General features: G+C 41.3%; 1 protein-coding gene across 5 annotated transcripts in view; it reads right to left on the bottom strand.

Moving 5' to 3' along the window:
* MTM1 (myotubularin 1) overlaps window positions 1-27,058 on the bottom strand; it is a 96,732-nt gene that overhangs the window by 64,548 nt on the left and 5,126 nt on the right. For 3 of the 5 annotated variants that reach the window (XM_061408717.1, XM_061408718.1, XM_061408722.1), the window contains exons 2-4: window positions 4,563-4,635; window positions 2,771-2,843; window positions 916-1,010 (exon numbers count right to left, since the gene is read on the bottom strand). In XM_061408717.1, the coding sequence (XP_061264701.1) occupies window positions 916-1,010; window positions 2,771-2,843; window positions 4,563-4,635 (241 nt within the window). The remainder of the gene's footprint in view (window positions 1-915; window positions 1,011-2,770; window positions 2,844-4,562; window positions 4,636-27,058) is intronic. The other 2 variants (XM_061408719.1, XM_061408720.1) reach the window with 1 other exon arrangement.

Raw genomic sequence — 27,058 nt, 5'->3', positions numbered from 1 at the left:
AAATAATGCTTTAAAAATCAAAAGATGCAAACTAATCCAGATTAGAACTGTTCAAAAGAAGTTATGGGGTAAAAGCAGTAAAACCAAAGCTAGATTCCCCCCAACAGTCTCAACATCTCCTGTTTATAAGCGGATGTTTGGCTCCTCTTTCATGTGCCCCAGACCTATTCACCCCTGCTTGGTCCACCTCATCAAAATACAACTGCCCCTTTGGGCTGGCCTGGGTAACAGGAACCCACCACATCCACCATAGGCCCTTCTAGAACAGCCATAGCAGCTGTTCATTCACTCTTTCCCTTCTGGAGCATCTCATGTCCAACTCATTGTTCCATCAGTGGAACATTCCTTGAAATGCCATGCAATAACAGGTAGAGTGGCATTCAGCCACACCACAGACATCCTAATTCCAAACCACTATCTGGTGTTCTGTAATTGAACACTTGGAAAATTCTAGAGCAGTGGGCCTACACAAGGGACTCACATCAGCATCCTTGTCTGTGATGTTTTAAAAAAAAATGATCACTGTGCCTGGACCACAGACCTGGACATTTGGATGCAGTATCTCACAGCATCTGTAATGGCTGCTAAGTGACCCCAAGTGGTTCTCAACGGTGCTTCTGGTAAAGAACCACTATTCCCCGCCTAAGGAATCTCGCCAAACGAGCAAACAGGTACAGTTACCAAATCCCCCTCCTCATATTATGAAGGACAAGACTTATTTTAATTCACTCTATTCCTACATTTACAGGTGTTAGTGTTACATGAGCTTTGCATAAGCCAAAAATTAAGAGTTGAGAAGCAAATATATCCCCCATGTTAATCTGATCCACAGTCAATCTTGCAAGGTAGAAGAGAAACAGTTTAGCATTATCTTTAACAGTTAGGGTCATCTTTATGGTCTTAGATTTTACTTACCGTTTCCAAACTTCTTAAATAAAGACGATAATTTGTGATGTAAACTCTTCCCTTAATGGGGCCATTGAAAGGACATATGTAAATAACTTCTTTGTCTATTAAGATAAAAAAAGTACCCTAAAATAATGGAAATATATACCAAGATACACAACAAATGGCACTACTTTAATATAAACTATTTGGCTAAGAATAACTACAATTTAAAAAATCACTGAAAAGGTCTAAAGCAAGCACTGGCAATGTTTCTACATTACCATGCCAGGTAGAGTGGAGCTGAGGGAGAACGAGGTGGGGCACATATCACCTGAGCTTACCCACCATGCTGCCACTACCTAGGGACAAGACCCTCACAGCTAGAGAGCAGAAGTGAATAAGGGCACCGGTGCTGCTACCTTCCGGTAGTTGTCAAGGTAACTACTGAACTGCAGGCTTCAACCAGAGGGTGGCAATTCACACAGGACAGTCTCACGGACTCTCTCCCGGACTGGGTTTGAGGTTTGCCAACCTCTAATCACACAAAACACTGTGATGTTTTTAATAAATGACTGTCAGCAGCAAAAATGTTTCTATAGTCTATTCTTTCTCTTTTAATAGTCCAGAGAAGAATGGAGCTAGATTCATGTCACACATTTAAGTGATATGAAACAGATGGCCAAGAAATTAGTATATCTTTGGTAGAATCAAACATAAGGAGAAACTAAATCAGGAGAGTTATTATAATAAAATGTATCTTTGTCTTATTTTTCAAGGATGTCCTTGAATGTGTTAACGGCATTTGTTTGTTTATTTATAATAATTTTTGAAACCCCTTTCTCCTCGGGTGCTAAATGAAAAATATCCAGTAAGTCTACTTCATGCTAACTCAATCAGTTACTACCTCTGTGAAGGTTTTAACACTGATACAGAACTAAAACTTCACATGTGAAGATGATCAAAAGTAAGATATTCTCCTTGTTCTTATCCACAAATTAGGATGGAAACATGCCACCCACTTCCTTTTCAAGACTAGGATCATGTGTGCAAGCCTGTGGACATGGAGTAGTTTCTCGTTGTGCATGGCTAACTCATTCATACAGGTATCATATCTATGACCTTAATCTGATTAGCACCATGGTCTCAGTCATTTAAGCTAAACAACCCAGATCTTAGTAAATAAACCAAAAGGTTCTCTGAAGCAGTGGTAACTGTATCATCACCAAATGGGAATCTGAAATGGGGATGTCAACTCTAATGAAAAAAAATGTTAATGCTCACAATCTTAGCACTTTGCTTAGAAGCTGTCAGGTGCTTCTGGATTAAGCCAGAATGATCTAGTCTTTCCAAAGTAGATACCTTTCTCTTAATATGAACTTACAATGAATAAAGTAAGACAAAAATCAGAATGTTACATCAACATTTCTAATTTTAGCTATCTGGCAAATAAAAGATATTTTAAACCAATATGTCTCCTTATATTTCAAAGAAGAGAGTACTTGGACTTTAAGTCTCGAAGTTGATCGTTTTAAAGCATATATGATGGGCTGTAAAATCTTATTACCAGTTTGTTCTTATAACCTTAAACCATAAGAGCTTATAGCTCTAGTGAGAGACTTGAAAGATATAATCCACATTTTTTTTCCAAAATAATTCTGACTTGATACAGAGAAAAAAAATATCACTATCATGGAGAGCATGAAGCTTGAGAGAACTCTTTGATCAAGAAACAAATGCAGAGAGTTCTCACTACATTAACACTTTTAAACAAAGCTAGCCTATTTGTCTAAAAGTGACTTCGAAAGAGTCAGAGGGATTGAAGCCACCTGGCCCTCCTAGAACTCTCATCAATCTATGAAAATCCTAACCTCACAGGCCTTACCAGTAATGCGAATCTCTCCTGGCAGTCGAGGAAGAGTTTCTCCCACATCCCGATTAACTCCATCCCTAGAAGTCTGGAAACAAAACAGTGTCATCAGAAGTAAGGACATGACATTTGCACAGGATATTAAGCAACTAACCAGAAATATTGTTTGCAAATAAAAAAAATTAGAGACATAGTGACCATTATAGAAAATTGGCACAGAAAATCAAAATAACTAAAAAATACAACTTAGCGTTCAACATTCATTAGCTGTGTTAACTTTTAGTCTGTAACTAACATTAGCACACTTTTCAGTGATATTAATTAAACACCCCTTCCAAGTGCTTTACAGTTAACAGTGTTCAGGAAAGTGATAAAAAATGAATATTAAGTGTATTTGATGTTGTTGTTTAGTCACTAAGTTGTGTCTGACTTTTGCGACCCCATGGACTGCAGCACACCAGGCTTCCCTGTCCTTCACTATCTCCCACTAAGACAGAATTCACTGAGTATATTCTATAGATACACATATATTGTGGCAGCTTTTTTCCATATTATTTAGTCCTATTTTGTTGAGCGAAGGAATGAAAACTTCATTTCAATGGAGCCTTAACTGAGCAACAGTAATTACAGCATATTCTCATATGTCAGAAAATAACACTGGGTTTTCTATTTTACTAACTTCTTTTCTCACGTAAGTAACTAGATAAAGAGGATGAGGAGGCCTGTCATTGAACTTTTGAGCCAACCAGGGCCTTGGAAAACATCTACACACAAATTCTTCATGTGACTCTACTACATCTCTAGGCCTTCTGCCTTTTGAGGTATTCTCATTCAATAACCGCAGCCACTCTGCCAACCAGGCAGTATAAACCACTAGCCAAGGTGAGTTCTGCGAGGCTAATCTGCCATGTGACTTGGATGCCTGGGAAAGGAGTCTTTCAATCTATTCAGCTGCCCCAGTGGATAAGTGCCAATGACGTGCTGCCTGTGTCCACTCCAGGACGTGCCAGACACATCACTAACATCTGTTTGGGAAAAGGGTTTTGTAAATCGCTATTTTTCATTCATTTTTTTTCTAGTTGTTTTCCAAAGTCACACTGCAATCATTTCATGTGTGAAGCTAGTAATCCTTGCCTCAAAGGAGTTTTGTGAATACTAAGTGAAAGAAACTACACAAGCACACTTCTGAAAATTATCAGGGGCTATGCACATGTAAAGTCGTATGAAACAGGGGAAGTGCGGCTTTTGTATTTAGGTGAGGGATAAGCTGTCAAAGAGGGTGGCTTTCTTGGATTTTTAGTGGTTTTATCCTTTTTTGTTCAGGTACAAAATAAAAATTCCTAGCTAATTTTCAATATGCTTTAGTGCTTGCAAGCTGAGCATTTTATACCTAGGAGGGCAAGGCAGATTGTTCTCAGCCAGGAATGCCTCCTGCAATATTGAGGAAGGTGTTAATATCCTGCTTGGTGGGCCCTGGTCTTCCGAACTCTTCTTCAGAAAGCTTTCAGGGGCAAGAGATTGCCTAGTATCTTAAATGTAATGTCTGGCAGTGGTTCACAAGTCAGAGGTTCTCAAAAATGAAGTTATACGAAAGGATTTACAAACAAAGCTCACTGAACACACCTAAGGTAGTCTGTCTTTTATGGAACGAGATGGGTTAACAAATAAAACTATGGGTATCAAAGAATTTGCATTATGTGAATGAATAATGAATAATTCAAGAAACCCAGAATGAGCAGCTAATATTCAAATATGAAAAGAGAAATGCAGAGAAAGAGGTATAAATAAATCTGAAAACTCAACTTACCCTCTTAATAGACTCATTCTCCAAGGAGTGTGAATTATATTTGGAAGTTGGTGCTGAGGCCATACTGGAAACTCTGCCAAGAAAGACAATGAATTCAAGAAATCAACAAAATCGTATGCAATTTCAAACATACTGCAATTGAGTACAAACAGGAGGACACTTGACAGGCCCTGTTTCCCTCACAGGAATGAGACACATGAAGGACCAGCCACAGCACAGCTCATGGGAAAGAGCTCCAGTGAAGGCGCAGGGAACCGTGAAGAAACAGAGAAGGGGGAGTTCAGCAGAAGACACCACACGCCTTTCTGTCATCGGAGAAAACTTAATGTTTATTAATTATGCAACAGGCTTCAAACATCCATACTTCATTTGTAAAGACAGTTAAGAGACAGCCAAGCAGAGAGATAAAAAGGACAGACCGTTGAACTTATACTTCTTTCCCCTTTAATAATTCTGTCTTCTCTCAATTAAGGCAAGTTAAAGTGGCATGGATTTGATGGAAATCAAGTTCGTAGGATTTGATTTAATCAGCATTTTCTAGGGAATGTATATATTTCATTTAAATAAGGCATATTCATCCCAGTTCAGACATAAATGACTTCCCTTGTGGCTCAGATGGTAAAGCGTGTGCCTACAATGCTGGAGACTTGGGTTCAATCCCTGAGTCAGGAAGATCCCCTGGAGAAGGAAATGGCAACCCACTCCTGTATTCTTGCCTGGAAAATCCCATGAACAGAGGAGCCTGGTGGGCTACAATCCATCGGGTCGCAAAGAGTCAGACACAACTGAGCGACTTCACTTTCTTTCTTTCTTTTTTTTAGACATAAACGAAACCATCATATGCAGAACACATACAATTAGCTTGTTAACCCAGGGGTTACTTTTGAAGATGATAGCAACAACAGGAAACTAAGCAATGCTTTGGCTATTTTATTTATCAAAGTTAATGAGAGAGAGATACATATGAAGTCACTGGTGGTTAAACCGTACTCAATTTAGCAAGACAATTGTGAACACTTATAGTTTTTTTTCTTTTTTTTTTTTTTGCTGGGCTCATTAAAAGACCAACTAACAAAATCTGGCATGGAGAACACTACTACCACTTGGCACAAAACTTGGAAATTTGATAGCTGTGTGCTGCTGGTCAGTGTCCTAAAGAAATGCCTGAGAAAGGTGACAAAAGATGCAGATGAAGGTACCCATCAGGACAAAGATGCAGTGAGACAGCCAAGTGAGAACAGTCTTTCAAGATTAGCGACTCTGGGCTTCCACCACCAGAGCTCAGCTTTCCAAGGGCAAGGGTGGGAGTCCTTTTGGGTCCTGGCCATCTCCTGGCACACAATGACATTTGTAACTATTTGGTGAATGAGTGACTGATTATGTGCAAAATACATACTACTGTGAAACATCACTACACTGTGACCTTGTATATTGGTTCACCAAATCCCAAAACACTGGAACTAGGAAACTGCTGAGGCTGAAACATGAACAGTTAGGGGAAAATAAAATATGTCTTTATACAAAGGAATACTAAACTTAAAAAACCTGATACCATTAAGAGGTAGCACAATGTAAAATTAGAAATAACGTTTTTAAAAAAGATTAATGAATAACTCTAGAATGAATTAAATTCAGGCAAAATAGCCTTGAAAAACCACTCTAACTATAAATTCAAATCCAATCAAAATAACCCATTATTCTCTGAGACAGCAGAGTCGATGAGATGGACTGGATAGATAAAGTCAGATGTTTCTGCCCTGAAATTATTCTATCAACTAAACAATATTACATATTTTGGGGATTTTTTTAAATTAAGATATAAAATTACTTTTAGTAATCATATGCTCTAACATTTTTATAAGTCAACATTTTCAAACACATGTTAAATTATTAACATGTCAAGTAAATGTAAGACATTTCAAACACTGGGCTATATAATCAACTCAGTCTTCACCAGTCTGTTTCTAAACCATAAAAGAAAGATAAATCTTCCTGTTTTCTTCAATCCTCATTTAAAAAAAAAAAAAACTCAATTTAAAATGAACCAAATATAAGAGAGAAAAGTCTTCCTTTTTTCCTTATTTTTAACTACCTAATTGAGCTATAACTCACATACCATACAACACACCCGTTTCAAGTGAACAACTTAATGGGATTGCACAACCACCACCACAATCAGTTTTAGAACATTTTCACCACCACCACCCAAAACCCCATACCCATTAATAGTCACTGTCACTCCCCATTCCCCCGGCCTCAATCACAAATTTGCTTTCTATCTCTACAGGTTTGCCCATTCTGGACATTTCATATAAACAGAATCAAATAATGTGCTGTCTTTATGTCTAAAGTCTTCATATGTAGCGTTATCCTAGAAACTGCTACTATTAAAAGCTGAACTGAGTGCAGAACTGAGAAATCCAAGGGTCTGGGTAACATGGGTTAGTTCCATGATGAGATGAACCTCTCTTTGTTGAAGGGTTCCAATGGACCCCTGAAATGAACACACGCTGGAGCAGCGTGATGCTGGACAGCATGAGTATTGAGCTGACTCCGTTCAAATCCCAACTCTGCAATTCATATATTTGACCTTGAGCAGATTATTTCACTTTTCTGGGCTTTGGTTGCTATTACCTTTATCCTACTACAGCACAGTTGGGCAAAATGAAGCAATATACTGAAGGGCTTAGAACAGTGCCTGGTATATTTGTTAACAAATTATTAGCATTCTTTTAAATAATGAGAGGATAACAACTGAATACTGATGCCATAAGCAATTCTTCTACACATTAGTCTTGACCCCAGAAATACTAGGAAGAAAGCTCACTACTACAAGTATAGTGCCATGGCTGGTGGTGAAGTGAAAGTGAAGTGAAGTGAAGTCGCTCAGTCGTGTCCAACTCTTTGCGACCCCATGGAGTGTAGCCTACCAGGCTCCTCCGTCCCTGGGATTCTCCAGGCAGGAATACTGGAGTGGGTTCCTTCTCCAGGAGATCTTCCCAACCCAGGGATCGAACCTGGATGTCCCGTATTGCAAGCAGATGCTTTACCATCTAAGCCACCAGGGAAGTCTATAAAACTTCTCTTGAAAAAGTACATGAAAATACTGTGTCATTAGGAGCCTGGGAAGCAGAGCAGTGCTGTGGAAAATGTGCTAGACAGATAAGCACAGGCCCTGCGCTGGCTCTAACTTATCAAGCATCCATATCTTCATCTATAAAATATCTGTTGCTCTAAATGGAGTTCAATAATAAATAAAAGATACAGAAAAGTTTACAAAGGTCAGGTACCCTTTTGGTTATAGTGTATTTTGCCCCAAACCCCTAAAGATCAGCTTTAATCCTTTTTATTTTAAAAAACATTGAATCTGGGCTACCCTGGCTTTAAAGTGAAAATTGACACTTAATTCCCTATATATATGCTAATTTCAGGAATCTAACCAAAGGTAGACTTCTATCCTTTTTGATCCTGAAAAAAACTGCTGATGATTTAAGCCCAGTCCTCTCCCATTGGGCTTCCCTGGTGGCTCAGATGGTAAAGAATCTACCTGCAGTGCAGGAGACTGGGTTTGATCTGTGGGTTGGGAAGATCTCCTGGAGGAGGTCATGGCAACCCACTCCCATAGTCTTGCCTGGAGAATTCCCATGGATAGAGGAGCCTAGCGGGCTAGAGTCCATGAGGTCATAAAGAGTCGAACACAACTGAACGACTAAGCATCTCTCCCATTACAGAGAAGACGACAGGAAAGCCTAGAAGGGGTACAACAAGGCTCTGGCATGAGTCTGAGGCAGGACCAGCTCCAGGCAGGTTTCCTAACATGGCAGTATCCTTTCCACCCACAGACAAGTGCGTCCAAGTGATTTCTATTTCTAAAGAAAGCAGGTTAATGAGACTGGTCCCAATCTCAGGAGAGAAGGAGTTTTAGATTAAAAAACAGTAAAGGAAACTCATCTAGGCAAGCAATCTTGGGGACCCACCCCCAACCCCTTCAAATAAAGCTACATAAAGGTGGCATCATTTAAAAAACTTTGAAAGTCACAAAATGTAAAAGTCACTCAGTCATGTCCAACTCTTTGCGACCCCATGGACGGCAGTCCATGGAATTCTCTAAGCCAGGATACTGGAATGGGTAGCCTATCCCTTCTCCAGCAGATCTTCCCGACCCAGGAATCAAACCAGAGTCTCCTGCATTGCAGGCAGATTCTTTACCAACTGACCTATCAGGGAAGCTTGAAAGTCACAACATAGCCTCAGTTGTGTCTCTCTAAATTTAAGACAACTAACCTCAATGGTCTCATGGTATCTCCCTCTGTCCCTCCCTCTGTGTCCCTTTACCTCTCTTCCCCCTGTCCCTCTGTCTCTCTGCCCTTTCCACCCCTCCCCCCATCTCCTTTACCTACCACTTACCCCCTTTCAGATAATCTGTTATTACTCTCCACCTCTTGCATACCAGAACACAAGCTCCCAGAAGAGAAGGATTATGGTTTGTTTTATTTAATGCTGCAGTTCCAACCCAGGTGGCTCAGAGGTAAAGAATCTGCCTACAATGCAGGAGATGCAAGAGATGTGGGTTCGATCCCTGGGTCTGGAAGATCCCCTGGAGAAGGAAATGGCAACCCATTCCAGTATTCATGCCTGGAGAATCCCATGGATGAAGGAGCCTGGCGGGCCACAGTCCATAGGGTCACAAAGAGTCAGACACAACTGAGCGACTAAACAACAAAGCTGTTACGGTACCTGGTACAGTGCCTGGCAGCCAGTAGGTACTCAATAGCTATCCGTTACATGAATGAATGAACTGTTGTATGCGTAATATTTCCTTTAAGTCAGAAACGTATGCAAGCTTAAAAAAGGGGTAGAGCCAACCCTCAGTTAACCAAGATGCTCAAGGCTCCATGGCTCTGCACATCAGAAGAGCAGCACTGACTTCTCACACTCTGAAGCACCATAAAAAACTTGCACCAAAAAGAACTAACATTCTGCATTACAGACTTTGTGCTGGAAGAGATATTGGGTTGGCCAAAAAGTTCGTTCGGGGTTTTCCATATGCTGGTATCAAAAATCTGGATGCACTTTTGCGCCAACCCAGTATTTCAAATTAAGATACAAAGACCTCTTACCCCATGTCCTTCTTCCAGACTAAGAAACTGCTCCCCTCTCTGTTGCATATGAAAAATAGGATTTCACAAAACACCTGCGGCAGATGTAACTGTAAACACTCTCAAATAAATGAGGGCCAGTTTTACCCTTACTGGAAACATCTCAAAGCAGTAGAATTGGAAAATAAATTTGACCTTCACCTCATTGGGTTTCTGTAAGCAAAATCTAAACTCCAAGGGGAGCTCAGTTGCCATGGTCACCAATTTGCCGTCAATGGCCCTTGATTAGGGGTTTTCCTGAACTTGCCATGTACAAACCGTGAGGAAAGGCACGCAGTCCATCATCTTTGGATTTTATTTGCTGTGCTTTCTTACTCTGTATTGCTGTTTAAATAAAGTTAAAGGGTGATCTCTCTCTGGAGGCTCCCTTGAAAGCTTTGGAAACCTACCTAGTCTGCAAAACAACTTCAAAAGGCTGCCAGCGAGCAAGAAGTCATGTGTGAGCAGCTACTGAGCCCAGAATTCCAGGTTTTTCCAAGGGAGCTTTCTTTACTTGGAAGTCCATTTTGAAAAAAAGGAAACACCAAATACTTAGGACAGAGCTGCTCAATACTCCCAGACCCAATGCTCCAATTTCTGTATAGCCCCTCTGGCTAGCCTGTAATGAAAGTTATGGATATTATCAACCCAGCCATAATTTTTTTTAAAAAGCCACAATTTAAAAAATCATCAATATAATGTCTGACCTCCAGGATAAAGGGGAAATAAAATGACAGTGATAATAACTTACTCATCAATACAAATTACACTAGAAACAAAAACACTGCCCCCTCGTTTCCAATTTGGCCTCTAGGGGGAGTTTTGCCCCCAGTGAGAACCACTAGCAGACTTCTGTTCTGCACCTGAATGCAGGACAGGCTTTACATGACTAAAGTTTATGCTGACTTTTGCATTAAAATTGCTCTGACTGTAGACCACCTCGGAGCAAGAAATGAAAAAGATGTGTTGAGATGCCCTCAAACAAACCACCCTGAACCAAAGACAATTGTTCATGCCCCAGCCATTTAGAGACCAGGTACAATCAATTCAATACTTGTTTATCCCACATGAAGACAAACGATAATCTGCAAAAGTAGGAGTTTATTTCATCTTATACATTTTTTTACAGATTTCTTTCAATGTGGACCATTTTTAAAGCCTTTATTGAATTTTTTTTATAATATCGTTTCTGTTGTTTTCATGTTATGCTTTTTTGGCCATGAGGCATGTGGGATCTTAGCTCCCCGACCAGGGATTGAACCCCAGTCCCTGCACTGGGAGGTGAAGTCTTAACCACTGGACTGCTAGGGGAATCCCTTTATACATTTTTCTTGGAACAAGGGTTGCAAACTTTTTTCTGTGAAGGGCCAGAAACTATTTTAGGCTTTGTGGCAGCCACAGGCAATACGGAAATACAGGGGTGTGGCTGTATTCCAGCATGATTTTATTTACAAAAATGGGCTGCCACTCTGTCTTCAAATATTAAAGTATTTCCAAATGAACTTTCTTCAGCCAAAGTAAATAATAATCATGCCCTTTTAAACTAAGATATAAGCCCACCATTCACAGCTTATACCTTGCAAAAACATACTATGACCAGCTGCAAAATTTGTGTGACACAATTGAAAAGAGGAAGGGATTCTATGTTCAGACCAGTTTGGCTTTCAAATCCCAATTTTGTCACTCGATTAATAACAGTCATTCAGTCTTGGACAGACTGCAGTTCTCTGTATGTGGGGCATGATACTACCTACCTTCATGGAGTCATGATAAGGAATGTGTAAAATGCTGGAACAGTAGATGGCAAAGCAGAGGCACTCAAACACCAAGTCCCTTCCTCGTAGAAAGAGATGCTTTGAAGCCATTTCTCAAAGTGGTGCTAACACACTAGGCTGGATTTTCCATAAAACATACGCTATCTAATACTGCCTAACCATTCTGTACACACATTTGCTTTCTAAGATAATCCATCTAATCTTGACAAAGCTCTGGACAGCTTTAAATCAGGTTACTCTCCAAGCATGCCTACTTCCATTAAAAAAAGAAAATGCTTGACTCCTAGCCCAGGGATCCCTATGTGGAGATCTTGCCTGTTTAACTTCTATTCTGATTCAAAGATATAGAAATACACTAGAGGTATCAGAGTAGGTCCAACTATGGTTATTCCAAAGAGTACCCCATCAATTGTAAGTGGCTTATTGTCCAAATAGACACCTGCAATACATGTGTTAGACCCTCTCAATTTGTTTCAGGACTCAAGGGACATTGTTTTCATGACTCTTCTTTGGAAATTACAAAATGTTAAATCATATTTCATTTAGAAACTCACTCTTTGTGTCATTTTGATATTTACTATTCATTTTAAAGATCACAATACACTTACTTCCACTTCTTTAAATGTTTCAAAGACCTTTCGGCTAAAAAAATACATAAATCTGAATCAGTGAAGAATGCATTTTGAATCATGTTTCCAGTGGTTAGTGATAGATCTGAGCTGATCCATTCAGCCTACTTCTTGGTCCCCTCATGACAAATGGCACATCTTCAAGACAGCTGACTGGCTCCAGTGGCATGTGCGGTGGCCATGGAACAGAGTAACTTTAGAAACACTTCATAACTTGAAATTGGTATGCTGAAGCAACTATTAGGAAAGCCAGTTACCATCAGGTTAACTTTTTTTTTTAACATGAAAAGGCAACCTAGTAAAACACACATACATTTAAACAGATCATTAAATTCACCAATGGATTTTGTAACCACCAAATACCTGGCAGTAAACAAAGTTTTAAAATAGGAACAAGATCAAGTTCCCCATCCACCTGCCAATTCCCAAACTCATGCAGGAACCCAGCTGATCCATCTGCTCCATGACAGATCTGTATTTGGTTGAACTATTTTCCCCTGGGAGAAACTATTCCCCAAAAGTATATTTTCAATTTATAATTGAAAATGACCTTCTTACGCAAAAGTTAAAATGGTAATTGTTGAAGGTAAAAACCCATATGAAGAGCCACAGCTACATCAGTGATGAAGGTGCCAGTTCAGAACACTGAATTTCCCACAGATCTTCCCAGACAGGGCATCACTGACAAGGAATCCAATGGGAATTAGCACTAGAGGGGAAGGATCAGAAAGAAACTGAAGAGCAGATGTGCAATTTCTAGAAAAACAAAGAGGAGAGAAGGTTGGAGATGACAACCTGCCATTCGGCCCAATTCCTTTCAAGCATGTTCACTGGGAGGAGAAGCAAGAGCTGTGTTGGCACCGGGTCTTTAGGTATCCACTTCATGACAGAGGACGGGTCTGCCCATGTACACACGTGCACCCACAACACACACATGCTTCATTTCTCTGTATACTGCATAAATTCCTAACATTTCACTTCTTGTGCTGTACAGTATTTACCTATTTGATGACATTTTGCATCTCTCTGGTAGATCAGAGTTTCAAAATATGTGGAGAAGATGGATAATGGATGAAAATGGAAGCAATGCTACCATTTGAGATGAAATGAAATCCCAGGGTTGTCAACACTCTAATTCAAGCAGCAAGGGGGGGAAAGACAAAATAATGGATGGGTGTCTGGGGCTCCTGAAACAAAGTACCACAAACTGGATGCTTAAAACAGAAATTTCTTCCTGCACGGTTCTGAAGGCTACAAGTCTGCAATCAGGATATTGGCAGGACCGTGCCCTCCACCCTACCCCACCCCCGGAAGGCTCAAAGGCAGAGAGGAACCTTCTTTGTCCCCTCTAGCTTCTGCTGGGAGAAGGCAATGGCACCCCACTCCAGTACTCCTGCCTGGAAAATCCCATGGACGGAGGAACCTGGAAGGCTGCAGTCCGTGGGGTCGCTGAGGGTCAGACATGACTGAGTGACTTCACTTTCACTTTTCACTTTCATGCATTGGAGAGGGAAATGACAACCCACTCCAGTGTTCTTGCCTGGAGAATCTCAGGGACGGGGAGCCTGGTGGGCTACCGTCTATGGGGTCGCACAAAGTCGGACACAACTGAAGTGACTTAGCAGCAGCAGCAGCTTCTGCTGGTTGCTGGTAATCTGGAGAATTGTTTTATATAATCAAGATTGCTGGGAGAAATATCAACAACCCCAGATACACCGATGATACCACTCTAATGGTAGAAAGTGAAGAGGAACTACAGAGCTTCTTGATGAGGGTGAAAAAAGACAGTGAAAAAGCTGGTCTAAAATTCAACATTCAGAAAACTAATATCATGGCATCTGGTCCCATCACTTCATGGCAAATAGATGGGGAAACAATGGAAACAGTGACAGACTGTATTTTCTTGGGCTCTAAAACCACTGTGGATGGTGACTGCAGCCATGAAATTAAAAGATGCTTGCTCCTTGGAAAGAAAGCTATGATCAACCCAGACAGCATATTAAAAAGCAGAGATATCACTTTGCTAACAAAGGTACCTCTAATCAAAACTACAGGTTTTCCAGTAGCCATGTATGGATGTGACAGTTGGACCATTAAGAAGGCTGAGCACTGAAGAATTGATGCTTTTTTTTTTCCTTTTTTTAATCTCTTTTTAAAAAATTAATTAATTTATTTATTTTTTGGAGGCTAATTACTTTACAATATTGTGTTGGTTTTGCCATACATTGACATGAATCTGCCACGGGTATACATGTGTTCCCCATCTTTTGAACTGTGGTGCTGGATAAAACTCTTGAGAGTCCCTTGGACTGCGAGGAGATCAAACCAATCAATCCTACAGGAAATCAACCCTGAATATTCACTGGAAGGACTGATGCTAAAACTGAAGCTCCAATACTCTGGCTACTTGATGCGAAGAGCTGACTCTTTGGAAAGACTTTCATGCTGGGAAAGATTGAGGGCACGAGAAGAAGGGGGTGACAGAGGATGAGATGGTTGGATGGCATCATTGACTCAACAGACTTGAGTTTGAGCGAACTCCAGGAGATAGTGAAGGACAGGAAAGCCTGGTGTGTTGCAGTCCACGGGGTCGCAAAGAGTTGGACATGACTTAGCAACTGAACGACAACAACAAAAACAACTCCAGAGCACGGTGAGAAATTCTAAAAAAAATGGAGATAAGTCTTCAAGGAACTAGCAACTGAGGTGGGAAGATGAATAAATATAAGACAAGTTAAACAGCAATAAAGAAAATGAATAGGTATAAGTTAAATACACAAAGCAAACTGCTTTCCATTTACTGATTATCTGCTATGTGCCAGGCACTGTTCTAAGCACAGATGAACTCCTTCAATACTGCCAACAACCTCATAAGCCAACTACTAATATTCCTTCATATGAAAACACCCAACCCTGAGAATAGGAAGGTTAAATGTGTCCACTAAAAACGTTTGCAGTTGGAAATCAAACCCAGGCAGCCTGGTCCTCGTCCCCACTATACCCACTAACAGATGTCTGTTGCTCTAAATTCTCTAATTGATGATCAAATTAAAAAATGAAAATGTTATGCCTCCTGCTTACACAGCTGAATAAAAAAATTTTTTTTGGAATCCCATTTCTATGTAATAAAATTTGATGGTCACAAAAAAGAACATTAGCCTTCATTTTAAGCATGATTAACCAAACAGCAACTCCTCCCCCCACACACAAATCCATGTCTGTGAGACCCTGAGGCAGTATATTCCCTCTTGTTTAACTGCAGTAGTACTCTGTATCATGAAAGAGTCTTTTCAAACTATATTTAAAAAGAAGGACAAAGTTTAATGAGGGTTCAAAATGTCTATCAGAGCACATGTATCTAGATGAGTTATTCTACGAAGTTGTCCCTTTGGATGGTATGCACTTATTCCAGCAACACAGTCACTATGAAAAATATTCTTCCAATTCTTTTGAAATTGCTTTTAGAGCTTAAAGCTACATAAGACACCATCTCATGAATTTTTACTATATCTCAATTTTTAAACAAAAAACAATGCTTCCCACAGCATGAGTGCCCATTCTCTTTAATAGAGGAGGCACAAAATTATTTTATCCTGAAGCCAAATGCCAAGTCCTTACTCACAGGATATTTTGTAAAAGTTGTCATGGTCTCTGAAGGCAATTCCAAAGAAGAGTTCCAAAAATGGGTTGGATAATTTTGATTTGTAGCTACCTGTCCCTTCTCTCAAGGGCTAGAAGAAAAAGCAGCAAGTGGGGTTTCCCAATGTTGCCTAGGGTCTCCCAATTGTTAAAAATGCTGGGCTTCATACTCCTTAATTAGTCCTAATTTATCAATACAAGGGCAGGTTGACCCTGAAAGTTAACAGAGATCAGCAGCAGGACTAGTAGCCTGGGCAACAGGCCCTTTGCCATAGTAGTTAAAGGAGTGTCTAAAAGGAATCTACAAAGACTGGCTTCATTAAAAAGCCTTGGAATTTCAGGAGAGACCTTCAGTTGTATATTATCATATGTGAAACAGATCGCCAGTCCAGGTTCGATGCATGAGACAGGGTGCTCGGGGCTGGTGCACGGGGATGACCCAGAGGGACGGGATGGAGAGGGAGGTGGAATGGGGGCTCAGGATGGGGAACACATGTACACCCGTGGCAGATTTATGTCAATGTACGGCAAAACCACTACAATACTGTAATTAGCCTCCAATTAAAATAAATAAATTAAAAAGAGAGAGACAGAGAACTGCGGTGACTCAAAACATGGACAATGGTATCTTCCTACTAGGGGCAGTTACCTATTATTCCAGCCACAAATACAAGCAGCTATCCATCCCTGCTCTAAACACACACACACACACACACACACACACACACACACACACACACTCTTCAAGAACTTGGCATTATTAGCAGGTAGAAAGCTTTGATAGATATAGAAGAAATAATCTAAGAAAAATGGCAGAAATAAGTCAAGGAGATGAAGAGGAACCAAAAGCAGTGTCAATAAAATGGTAAAGAAAGAAGGTAAAGAAATTCCAGTACACTAAAAATGACACGTATGAATCTGACACAGAATTGCCATGGCTTTTGAAGGAGCAATACAGTCGGCCCTCCATACCTGTGGATACATAACCCACAGATATGGAGTGCTGATTATGCGACTTGAGTATCCACGGATTCTGACATTTACAATGGGTCCTGGAACCAAACCCCTGTGAATACTGAGGAATGATTGCATATGCTGCTGTACAGAAAAAAAAAAAAAGAATTCCCAAGCTCCAGTTGGAAATTCCACTATCAACACAAAGGAGAAAAAGCTAGGTACTGATAGTTGATAAAAGTATGAATGTGATGATATGCAGTCAACAGGGCTATTCTCGAAGTATACTATCTTCCTGAAGATTACATCTGAGACATAGCTTCTACAAACATAATTCAGCATCTAATAATGATTTTAAAAAAATCTCAGCAAACTAGGAATAGATAAGGTAACCTATGGAAAATCTATAATTAACTCTACTTAACGGTGAAAGATGCAATGTTTTCCCACTAAGTGTGGGAACAAGGCAGGGTTAGTTGCTCTTATTGCTTGCATTCAATATATTTTAGAGATCCTAGCAACTTTAATAAGACAAGAGAAAGAAATAAAAGATATAAAACACTAGAAGGAAGAATTGAAATTGTGTTTGCAGACAACATGATCATTCATATAAAAAATCCTAAGAACACTACAGAAAAACTACTAGAACTAGTAAATTTACTAGAAAGTATGCTGGAAAATCCCATGGATGGAGGAGCCTGGTGGGCTGCAGTCCATGGGGTCGCTGAGAGTCTGACATGACTGAGCGACTTCACTTTCACTTTTCACTTTCATGCATCGGAGGAAGAAATGGCAACCCACTCCAGTGTTCTTGCCTGGAAAATCCCAGGGACGGGGGAGCCTGGTGGGCTGCCGTCTATGGGGTCGTACAGGGTCAGACATGACTGAAGCGACTTAGCAGCAGCAGCAGCATGCATGCATGATATAAGTCTGCATGATATACATTATCAACATTAAAAATTATATTTGTATCACTGAAAAGTGAAAGTGCTAGTCACTCAGTCATGTCCAACTCTTTGTGACCCCATGGACTATAGCCCACCAGGCTCCTCTGTCCATGGAATTCTCCAGGCAAGAATACTGGAGTGGGTAGCCATTCCCTTCTCCAGGGCATCTTCCCAATCCAGGGATTGAACCCAGGTCTCCACACTGCAGACAGATTCTTTTTCATCTGAGCCACCAAGGAAGCCCCATTTGTATCATTAGCAATGAACAAATGAACACTGAAATATAAAAATATCATCTGCATAAATAAAAATGAAATATTTAGGGATATATTTAACAAAATGTGCACAAGATCCATACACTGAAAACTATAAAGCACTGCTGAGAGAAATTAAAGGCCTAAATACATGGACAAACATATCATGCTCACAGATGGGAAGACTCAATATTGTTATGTCATCAATATTGATCCATAGATTCAACACAATCTCTATCAATTCCCAGTAGGCTTTGTCATAGAACCAACAAGATGATTCTGAAATTTATATTAAAAAGCAAAGGACCAAGAATGGCCAAAATAATCTTGAGGGGTGGGAAATTAAAAAAGAACAAACTTGGAGTACTTCCACTACCCAATTTCCAGACTTGCAATACTTCAGTAATTAAGACTGTGTAGTTCTGGCCTAATATTAGACATAGAGATGAACGGAGCAGTCCAGAATTAGATCCATCTTTTGGAGGTCCTAGGAATGGTCAATGGTCTAGTCTTTTACACAAATGATACTGGAACAATTTGACATTCATATGGAAATAAGTGAATCTTGACCCTTACTTGAAACAACATACAAAATTAACTTGAAATGAAGCACATAAGTATTAGTTTTATACTGTTGCATACAAACTTAGTAGCTGTAAACAACACGTTAATTTTCTCACTGTTTGTATGGGTGGTGGGTCAGAAGTCCAGGCATGTCTTAACTTCATCCTCTGCTCAGAAGTCTCAGAAGGCTGCATACTCAAGGGAAGCAATTACACAGGGTACAAACATGGAGGGGCAGCAGTCGGGGGACCACCTTTGAGTCAACCTACCAAAACAGGTCTAAACAAAGAGCTAAAACCGCAAAAGTCTAGAGGGAGACAAGGGGAAATCTTTGTGAACTTACATTAGGCAAAAGTTTTTTAGAGAACACAAAAAGTATAAACCATAAAAGAAAAAACCCAATAACTGGACTTCATCAAAATTAAAAATCTTTGCTCTTTCAAAGGCACAGCTAAGAAAATGGAACAGTAAACCACAGTCCAGGAGAAAATACTTGCAAATTACCTAATTAAGGCCTTGTATCCAAAATACATAAAGAACTAATGGACAATCCAATAAGAAACACGCAAAAGATCTGAGCAGACACCTCATCAAAGAAGATATATGAATGGTCAAAAAGCACATGAAGACATACTCACCATCATTAGTCAATAGGAATATGCAAAATAAAACCTCAATGAGCTACTATTACACACCCACTGGAATGGCTGCAATTTAACAGGACAGACGATAACAAATGTTACTGAAAATGTGACAAGCAGAACTCTCATACTTGACTCTGCCACTGGGATGGGAATGCAAAATGGCACAGACACTTGGGAGAACAGGGTGACAGTTTCCTATAAAGTACAAGAAAGTATCCTAAGCATATGGCCCAGCAATGCCACATTTAAGTGTTTGCACAAGACAAATGAAAACATGAATCCACACAAAGACTTGTAAGCAAATGCTCATGGCAACTTTACATTCATAATTGACAAAAACGCTGAATTAACTCACACGTTCATGAACTAGTGAACAGACATATTGTTAAAGCCATACTATGGAATATACTTGGCAAAAGAAAGTCAAAACTGCTGATACACAATGAATGACAAAACGTGGATGAATATAAAAAACTTTACATTAAATGAAAGAAGCCAGCCACACAGTGCTATCTATATAAACCCACCCTCAACACACTTAAAAGAACTACTAGTATTCAGACCACATTCTCTGACCATCATGCAGCTACCTTAGAAATCACTTCTAAAAATTTACCTAGAAAAGGTATTTGTAAATTAAAACACAAACTTCTAAACAACTCACAGGTGAATGAAATAATCACAATGGAAATCAGAATATATTAGAACTAAATAATAGTAAAAAGACTGTTTTGAAAAATCCAAGCAGCAAAATAAATCCAAAGAAAGAAGAAAGGAGAAAATGTAGAGGAGAGAGATTTCCAGGGTATATTTTAAGTGAAGAAAGCAAGAGGCCAAAGAGTGTATGTAGTATGCTTTTTTGGTGTAAGAAAAGGGAGGAAATGCAATGAGTGTGAGTGTGTCTGTGTGTATGTATACGCATGCACACCAGCTCAAATTTGCAAAAGAAACATAGAAGAATGAACTAAAAACTAATAACATTGATTACAGTGGCTAGGAGAAACAGCATGCCTGGCAGGAGACATGAGTTAAAGGAAAGCTTTTCAGAATATACCTTGATATAAATTTGACTTTCAGATTATGCAGTTTCATTAAAGTTAATCAGAAAGAAGCTTGAGAATATAATTATGCTCATTCTTTTCTACACAGTGACAAACCTCATAGTCTGCATAACCACAACCAACAAACCTTTGGTAAGACTCATCAAGAAAAAAAGGAGAAGGCACAAGTAAACAAAATGAAGATTTAAGAATGAAAAGACAGACGTAACTACAGACATGGCAGCTAGTAAGTGGTAGTTTAAAACATTTCCACACCAAAGCACCAGGCATGGCTGGCTCTGGGGCAAGTTCTACTAAATATTCAAGGAAAAAACAACTCCAATTTTATACACTTTTCCAGAGACCAGAAAAGGGAATGCTCTCATTCACTTTATAAAGCTAGCAAAAAGGCACTAAACTAGGCAAAGACAGTAAAGCAAAATTAAAGCACAATCTCACTCACAAATACAGATGTAAAAATCCTGAAGAAAACATTACCAAACCAACCCAGCAATAAGAAATAATATCCATGCCAGCCATGCAAACCTGGTTAATGCTACCAAGTTATATGAGAAAATCCCTTAAGACAGACCATCACATCAACCTGTTTAAAGGGTTGGGGACAAATCATAAAGGCAGAAACTGGGGTTGATAAAACTCAACATCCATTTGCACCAAACAACCCCTCCCCCCACCCCCGAAAAAAAGGGCACTAGAAATGTGCCTACGCAAATCCTAAAGTCAACAAAACACTTTGTGGTGAAATTCAGAAAACATCGTGCCTTCTCCACTACAGATCCTGGGCCCCACCTCAAACCTATTGAATCAGAATCTCCAGGTTGGCTGCCAGGGAACGTGGAGTTTGGGAACCACCCTCCAGTGATTCTGGAGCACAGGCTCCTCGGAGTCCCAGCGCAGCTGCCAGCATCCTTGTCACCTGCCTGTGAGAGGAAGCCCGTCCCTGTCCCCCGGAGTCAGAATCTGCACTTCAGCCCCAAGGCCGCTGGTTTTCGGTGCTAGAGAAGCTGGGGACAGCTGCTCTGGAGCTGAGTGGCCCGCCAGAATCTCCCAGAAGACTTTTTAAAAATGAGGAGGTCTGATCTCTATCACCCCTCACCACCATCCCCATCAAATAAATCTGAATGTCTGGGTAGGGCCAGGGCATCAGGTCCTTAAGGCTCTCCAGGTGATTCTAATGAGCAGCCAGGGGGACAAACCATGGGGTGGCAGGCCCACAGCAAAAGGGAGCATCCATCTGGGGGCTCAGCTGAGCCAGAGGAGAGGCGTCCCTTGAGTCCTTTTAAGATGTCCCCAAGAAAGAAGCTTGCATTCCTCACCTCTGCCAACCACAACTTCTCAGTATAGCTTACCAAGCTGAGGCCCAGAGAGGAAGTCTCGGTAAAGAAGTGGGGATGTTGTGAGGATCCAAATGAGATCGGAAGAGCACACAAGGCAGAGGGCTCCGCACTGAGTACAGTGACGGTCAATGCAACTTACTACCCAGGCAGCGGAGGCTAACTGCTCTTCCGGCCTCGAGAGCAAATCTGATGACATCATCAGCAAATCAAGGCCAAAATGTATCTCTCAAAGCTGCGCTGTCCAAAGCTGGAGCCACTGGCAAGCAGAGCTTGAAACATGGCTAGTCCAAACTGAGGCCTGCTGCAGATGTAAAATACATGCTGGATTTCGACAACCTTCATGCAAATAAGATGAGGGGAGCATCTCACTGTCATACTGATTACATGTTGAAATAATATTTTGGACATATTGGGCTGAATAACATACATTGTAAAATTGACTTCATCTGTCTTTTTTTGATGTGGCTACTAGGAAAACGGATGACACATGTGGCTTGAGTTATTTTTCAAATGAACAGCATGGTCAGTCCCAAAGGATCAGGAAGCAAGCTGGGATGTGAACTGCCACTCAGACCACACTTCTCGAACTGTCATTTACATACAGATCAGCTGGGGGTCTTCTTCACCTGCAGATTCTGGTTGTGCAGGTCTGGGGGGGCCTAAGAGTTTGCATGTCTCCTAAGTTCCCAGGGGCAGGGGCATCAGAACAATTTTATCAACAAGGAAAAACTGTTTTGTGGAGCAGGCCTGATGAGAGGCTCTGGAGAAAGGATCACGTCACTTCAGAGTTGATAATAGCGAAGAAAGGAAATGGCCAGCAGGGTCACACTCAGCCTCAACTTGAAAAAATCAGTTGTTAGGCCTCACAGCAAGGGCTACAGAGAGGTGAGGGCCAGCTCCGACTGCCCTCCATCTGGGACTCCCACTCGCTCCGACAGACCCAGCAGCACTGCCTTGTGCAAGGCAACTCAGGACCGGGAAGCTCAAAATGGAACTCCAACTTGGGGCTCTTCTATCCTTCCTGCCACAGTGACAGGGACCACAGCCTCCTGGGTGCACTGAAACTAAGTGCAAATCTTTCTTCTTTCTTCTCATGGTGATGCATGGATGGTACTGACCCATCTCGGCCAGGGGCACTTCTGCACAGTAGGGACATTTCCTCTTCCAGTCAAACAGCTGGCTGATTCCAGGCCTGCTGGAATGAACCCTGACAGCTCTGTCCCCACCTAAGTCATCCCAGGGCCACAAGGAACTTGAGGGTCATACAAGGGCATTGCAAGCCCCACCGGCTGATGCTAAGAATCCCCTTTATGACCCACCCCACCCGCTGCAGGTGAAAGTAGGACAGCCCGAGGGTTAGCCCATTGCACTGGGAGAGGCTCTGGGAAGCACACAGTGGCCTCCTTCTCACAAAACGCCCAAGGACAAGATAGCAACATGTAACAGTTATCACAAGCTGAAGAAAGGCATCCTGTGCAGCCAAGGTCTGAAGGCAGGGAACAAGAGCTGAATGAGTTACTTTTATTTTTACTTTCAATTATTACCCTTCAACTTCCCTTACTCCTCCCTACCCGCCCCCCCCCCCCCCAACACGTCAACGAGCAAAGCAAAAAAACAAACCTAAACTCAAACTGCCAGTGACAACAGTCCCCAAAGAAATGGGTGGGCAAACAACCCATGGGACCTCTCCCCCAACAGGACTCAGAGCTTTCTTATTCATTGGCTAATTGACCATGGAAAGAAAGACTAAGCAGGAGCTCCCTTTCATCTAGTACCAGGATCTTTAGACCAACAACAGAATTTGCTGAAATGAACACACCCCAACAATTCTAAGCTATGCACCCTTGTCCAGTTCAAGTCAAAGAACGTTCACTAAACATCTCCTCCGTGCATGGGGCATGTTAGGGTTCTCTTGCCCAGAAAACTGTCTCCAACCTCAGCTTATGGAGTCATCTCAAGATACTGAGAAACATTCAAAGAGCATTTGGCCCCCATCCTGTTGGAAGGGAAGGTGCGATGGACCTGGAGAGCAATGAGTCCCTGGATTGCTTCCAACCCGAGCCCCAGGAGTGGAGGAACTCGGCAGGGCATCAAGCTGCATTGAGAAGCTGAGGTAAGGTGTTGATTTGAAAAATGAAAGCCTTCCATTCTGAGACAGAAGAGGCAGGCAATATTCCCTGGTGCAGAGATGACCTCACTATTGCCCTGGGATTGTTGGTGACACAGCACTATGATTTTAGGAATCAACAAAATGGAAGCTCACACGGTGTACCAGTGGCTTCAGGTCCATCTGAGAGACTCAACAAAACACGTGCATGTTTCAGTGCTGACAGAAGTGGGCTTGGGCAAAGAGATCACACCCCCAGCGAGGATGCGCCAAGAACCAGAAGGATGCTGCCCTCTCACACCAGTTCTCCCAATAGTGATGGCTTACATAACACATGGATGCCATAATAATAATGCCCTACAGTCAGCAAAGGATGCTGATGCACACTGGCTCCCCTGAAGAGCTCTGGGACCTTGGAGGTACAGGCTGCCTTAGGTCTATCTTACAAAGATGAGCCAACAGCAGCGAGGAGAAAAGACTTGTCCAGTGTTACAGGGCTAAGAAGGGGCTTTCTACCATCTCCCACAGACACAAGGCTCCTTTACTCTTCCTTGCTCCTTGGGTAGAAATAGAAAGCACTAGTACATGATGCCAATTTTCTAAAGAGATGCCTGCCACATTCTTAAAAAGGATGCCACCCTCCTGGTGGTCCTGTGGATAAATCCACCGTAAACATTTAATAAAAAAACTATCCTCTGACTACAGGATGGCAACTGGATCTCACCTGACTAATGCCAACTGGGTCTCCTGGTCCTCTCTGGCTCTCAAAGCAGAGGAATGGAAAGAAAACCTCTCTTATTCTATTCTTGTCTATAGCCACAAACAAAATATGGGCTCAAGTAATTTCTGAGTCCAAATAGTAAACAGAACTTAGGTGGGCAAGAACTGTGTGTGCTGCTGACGATGTCATCTTAAACTTAATGCTGGGGTCAACAATGAAATGCAGAAAAATGTCTAGAAAACCATGCTCATCAGATTTCCAAACATTTCATGAGACATGGCTAATATTTTTCTTCTTTAAAAGAAAGGAGTCCCACGTAGCTCAAGCCAGTAACAGTTAACATTTCTTGAGTGCCTACTATGTGTAAGATGCTATTATAAGCATCTCATATACCTTATCCTGCAGGCCTGCCAACAACCCTGGGAGGAAGGGACTACTGTTACTATCTTTCATTTTACAGATAAGGAAGCTGAGGCACAGAGGTAAGGAGCTCACTTGACGTTACAAAGCCAATAGTACAGCCAGGACCCAAATCCTGAGTCAACACCTTAAAGGCGAACAACAGGGGCTGTCCCCTATCTGCCAAAAAGGAATAATGAACCGAGAAACTAGAAAATAAAGAAAGCAGAACTTCAAAGAGGTCAGAAACAGGGAAGGGCAATTACTAGCTAGTAATGAAAACAACCTCTTATTCTTTTATAAAGTTGAAAAAACTTTAGAAATAACGAGAAACTCTGGCCTTTTGAAATCCTTGGCCACCACTTCAGATTGTCACAGAAGCCTTGAAGAGGCTCTGCTTTCTCCTTATTTTGCAGTCCTCAATAAGACCGAGAACCCCATGTTCTTTCAGTGGTTTTTAAAGTAACTACATTTTGTTAATCCTTTCATTTAGGAACAAAGAATATTGGCATATTTTTTTGGTAACTTTAATGATTTTTTGGAACCTGTAAAAATGAAAACATTTACTTTGACGCCACTGAACATACAGAAAAGGAAAGAACTGAGAGGGTACTAAGCAGATGAACTTTAAGTTACCATTTTATTGGCACTCTTCTTCTGAGGAAGTTGGGTGTCTCTTGACTCTAGAGCTAATTTCAAAATGAACTAGTTTCTTAACTAAGCACAACACAAGGATTGAGGTCTCCTTCCCAAGGTAGGTTCCCAGTACAAACCAGCATGCAGGAAGAGATAGCTGTGTCAGGTAGCTCCCAACCAGCAGACACTGGCATAGGGTTAACACCCAACCCTTACCTCAGTCAGTAGGGCCTTTCGTAGCAGGAGTGAGGCAGCTACTGAGACAATGCAGGATGAGAAGCTCACTTCCCTGGGTGTTTGAAACCACTTACTATTTGCCTGGGGTGGGGCAGAGGGAATGCAAGTAAAAATGAGGCTGTGACAAACTTACCATCTGAGAGGCAATCGCTGGAGAAATGATGACCTCCCAAAGGATCTCCTGGATTCAGACAGATTTACTTTTGGATATGGTGATTTGCTTTAATGGAGCAGCAGCTGACCATCTAACACTAGCGATGCTAAGTAATACCCAACCCCCTCACAAGCATGCTGGCCTGCTAGATGGTCATCTTAGAGTTTCAGAGCTCTGTTCTTCCTCAGTGCTCATCTCTGTTGGAAAATATATCATTGTTTATTTTTTTTATTGTCTGCTTCCCCACACAGAAGCTCTAGAAGGCAGGGACCTTGTCAGTGGCGCTGTCTGTTATCTTCCTAGCACTCAGGACTCTACAGGCACTGCATGGGCATTCTGAGTTTAATGAATGAAACCAATGACAGCTTGATAATCAATACAACTTCTAACTTTAAGGTAAGGAGACCAATGGTTACTGGACTTACTAGACTCTAGTAAGTCATACTAGACTTGACCATGAATGCATGGTCAGCTAAGTCATCTCAGCCGTGTCCAACTCTGTGACCTCATGGACTCCTCTGTCCATGGAGTTCTCCAGGCAAGAATATTGGAGTGGGTCGCCACGCCCTCTTCCAGGGGATCTTCCTGACACAGGGACTGAACTTGCATCTCATGTCTCCTGTATTGGCAGTGGGTTATATACCACTAGTGCCATCTGGGAAGCCCCAGACTTGACCATACTAGACTCTAAAAGCCTCCTCGAATGCTCTCCACTTTCAAGTACCTCGAGAAACTGTTACACACTGGCAGGATCTCTGGTTTGAACTTACTCCATGCTGTGGAATCTCTTGACGCTACGCTGGGTTTTGTGAAACAGTCAAAAAGTCATTCAGAGTCAAATCTAGTGAACAAGTGATCATGCCCAATATATATGTTGGGTGAAAAAGAAAATGTGTCTATAAAAGAAGCCTTAAGAGTCTGGTAAACAGGTTTTGAAGGCAATTCAAAAAAATGGTTTGAACTACAGCAAAGTTGCTGGCTCAGTCTCCATAGACTCTAGGGTGGATACTTTACAAAGAACAAAATTGAGCTGTGATAAAAGCCACCCAGGCTAGAGGGATGCTATGATGCCCCCAGAAACCTGACTTGTAATATAAACTTTGCCATTAATTTTGCCACGTTAGTTAACCTCTCTGGGCTTTAGCTTCCCCATCGAGCAAACAAGTGAAGTATACACACTTAAAGGTCCTAGTCAATTCTAATATACCCTGATTCCATTCTTGTGCAGGTCTACTATGTCTGTTTAATAACCAGTCCCAATCCACTTCGCTTCATACTTTGCATGCCTCTATAAAGCCCG

The sequence above is a fragment of the Bos javanicus genome, chromosome X (genome assembly GCF_032452875.1).
Source record: "Bos javanicus breed banteng chromosome X, ARS-OSU_banteng_1.0, whole genome shotgun sequence".
Taxonomy (NCBI): Eukaryota; Metazoa; Chordata; class Mammalia; order Artiodactyla; family Bovidae; genus Bos; species Bos javanicus.
Note: the sequence above shows the minus strand (reverse complement) of the source record. Positions and strands in the feature narration are given on the sequence as shown.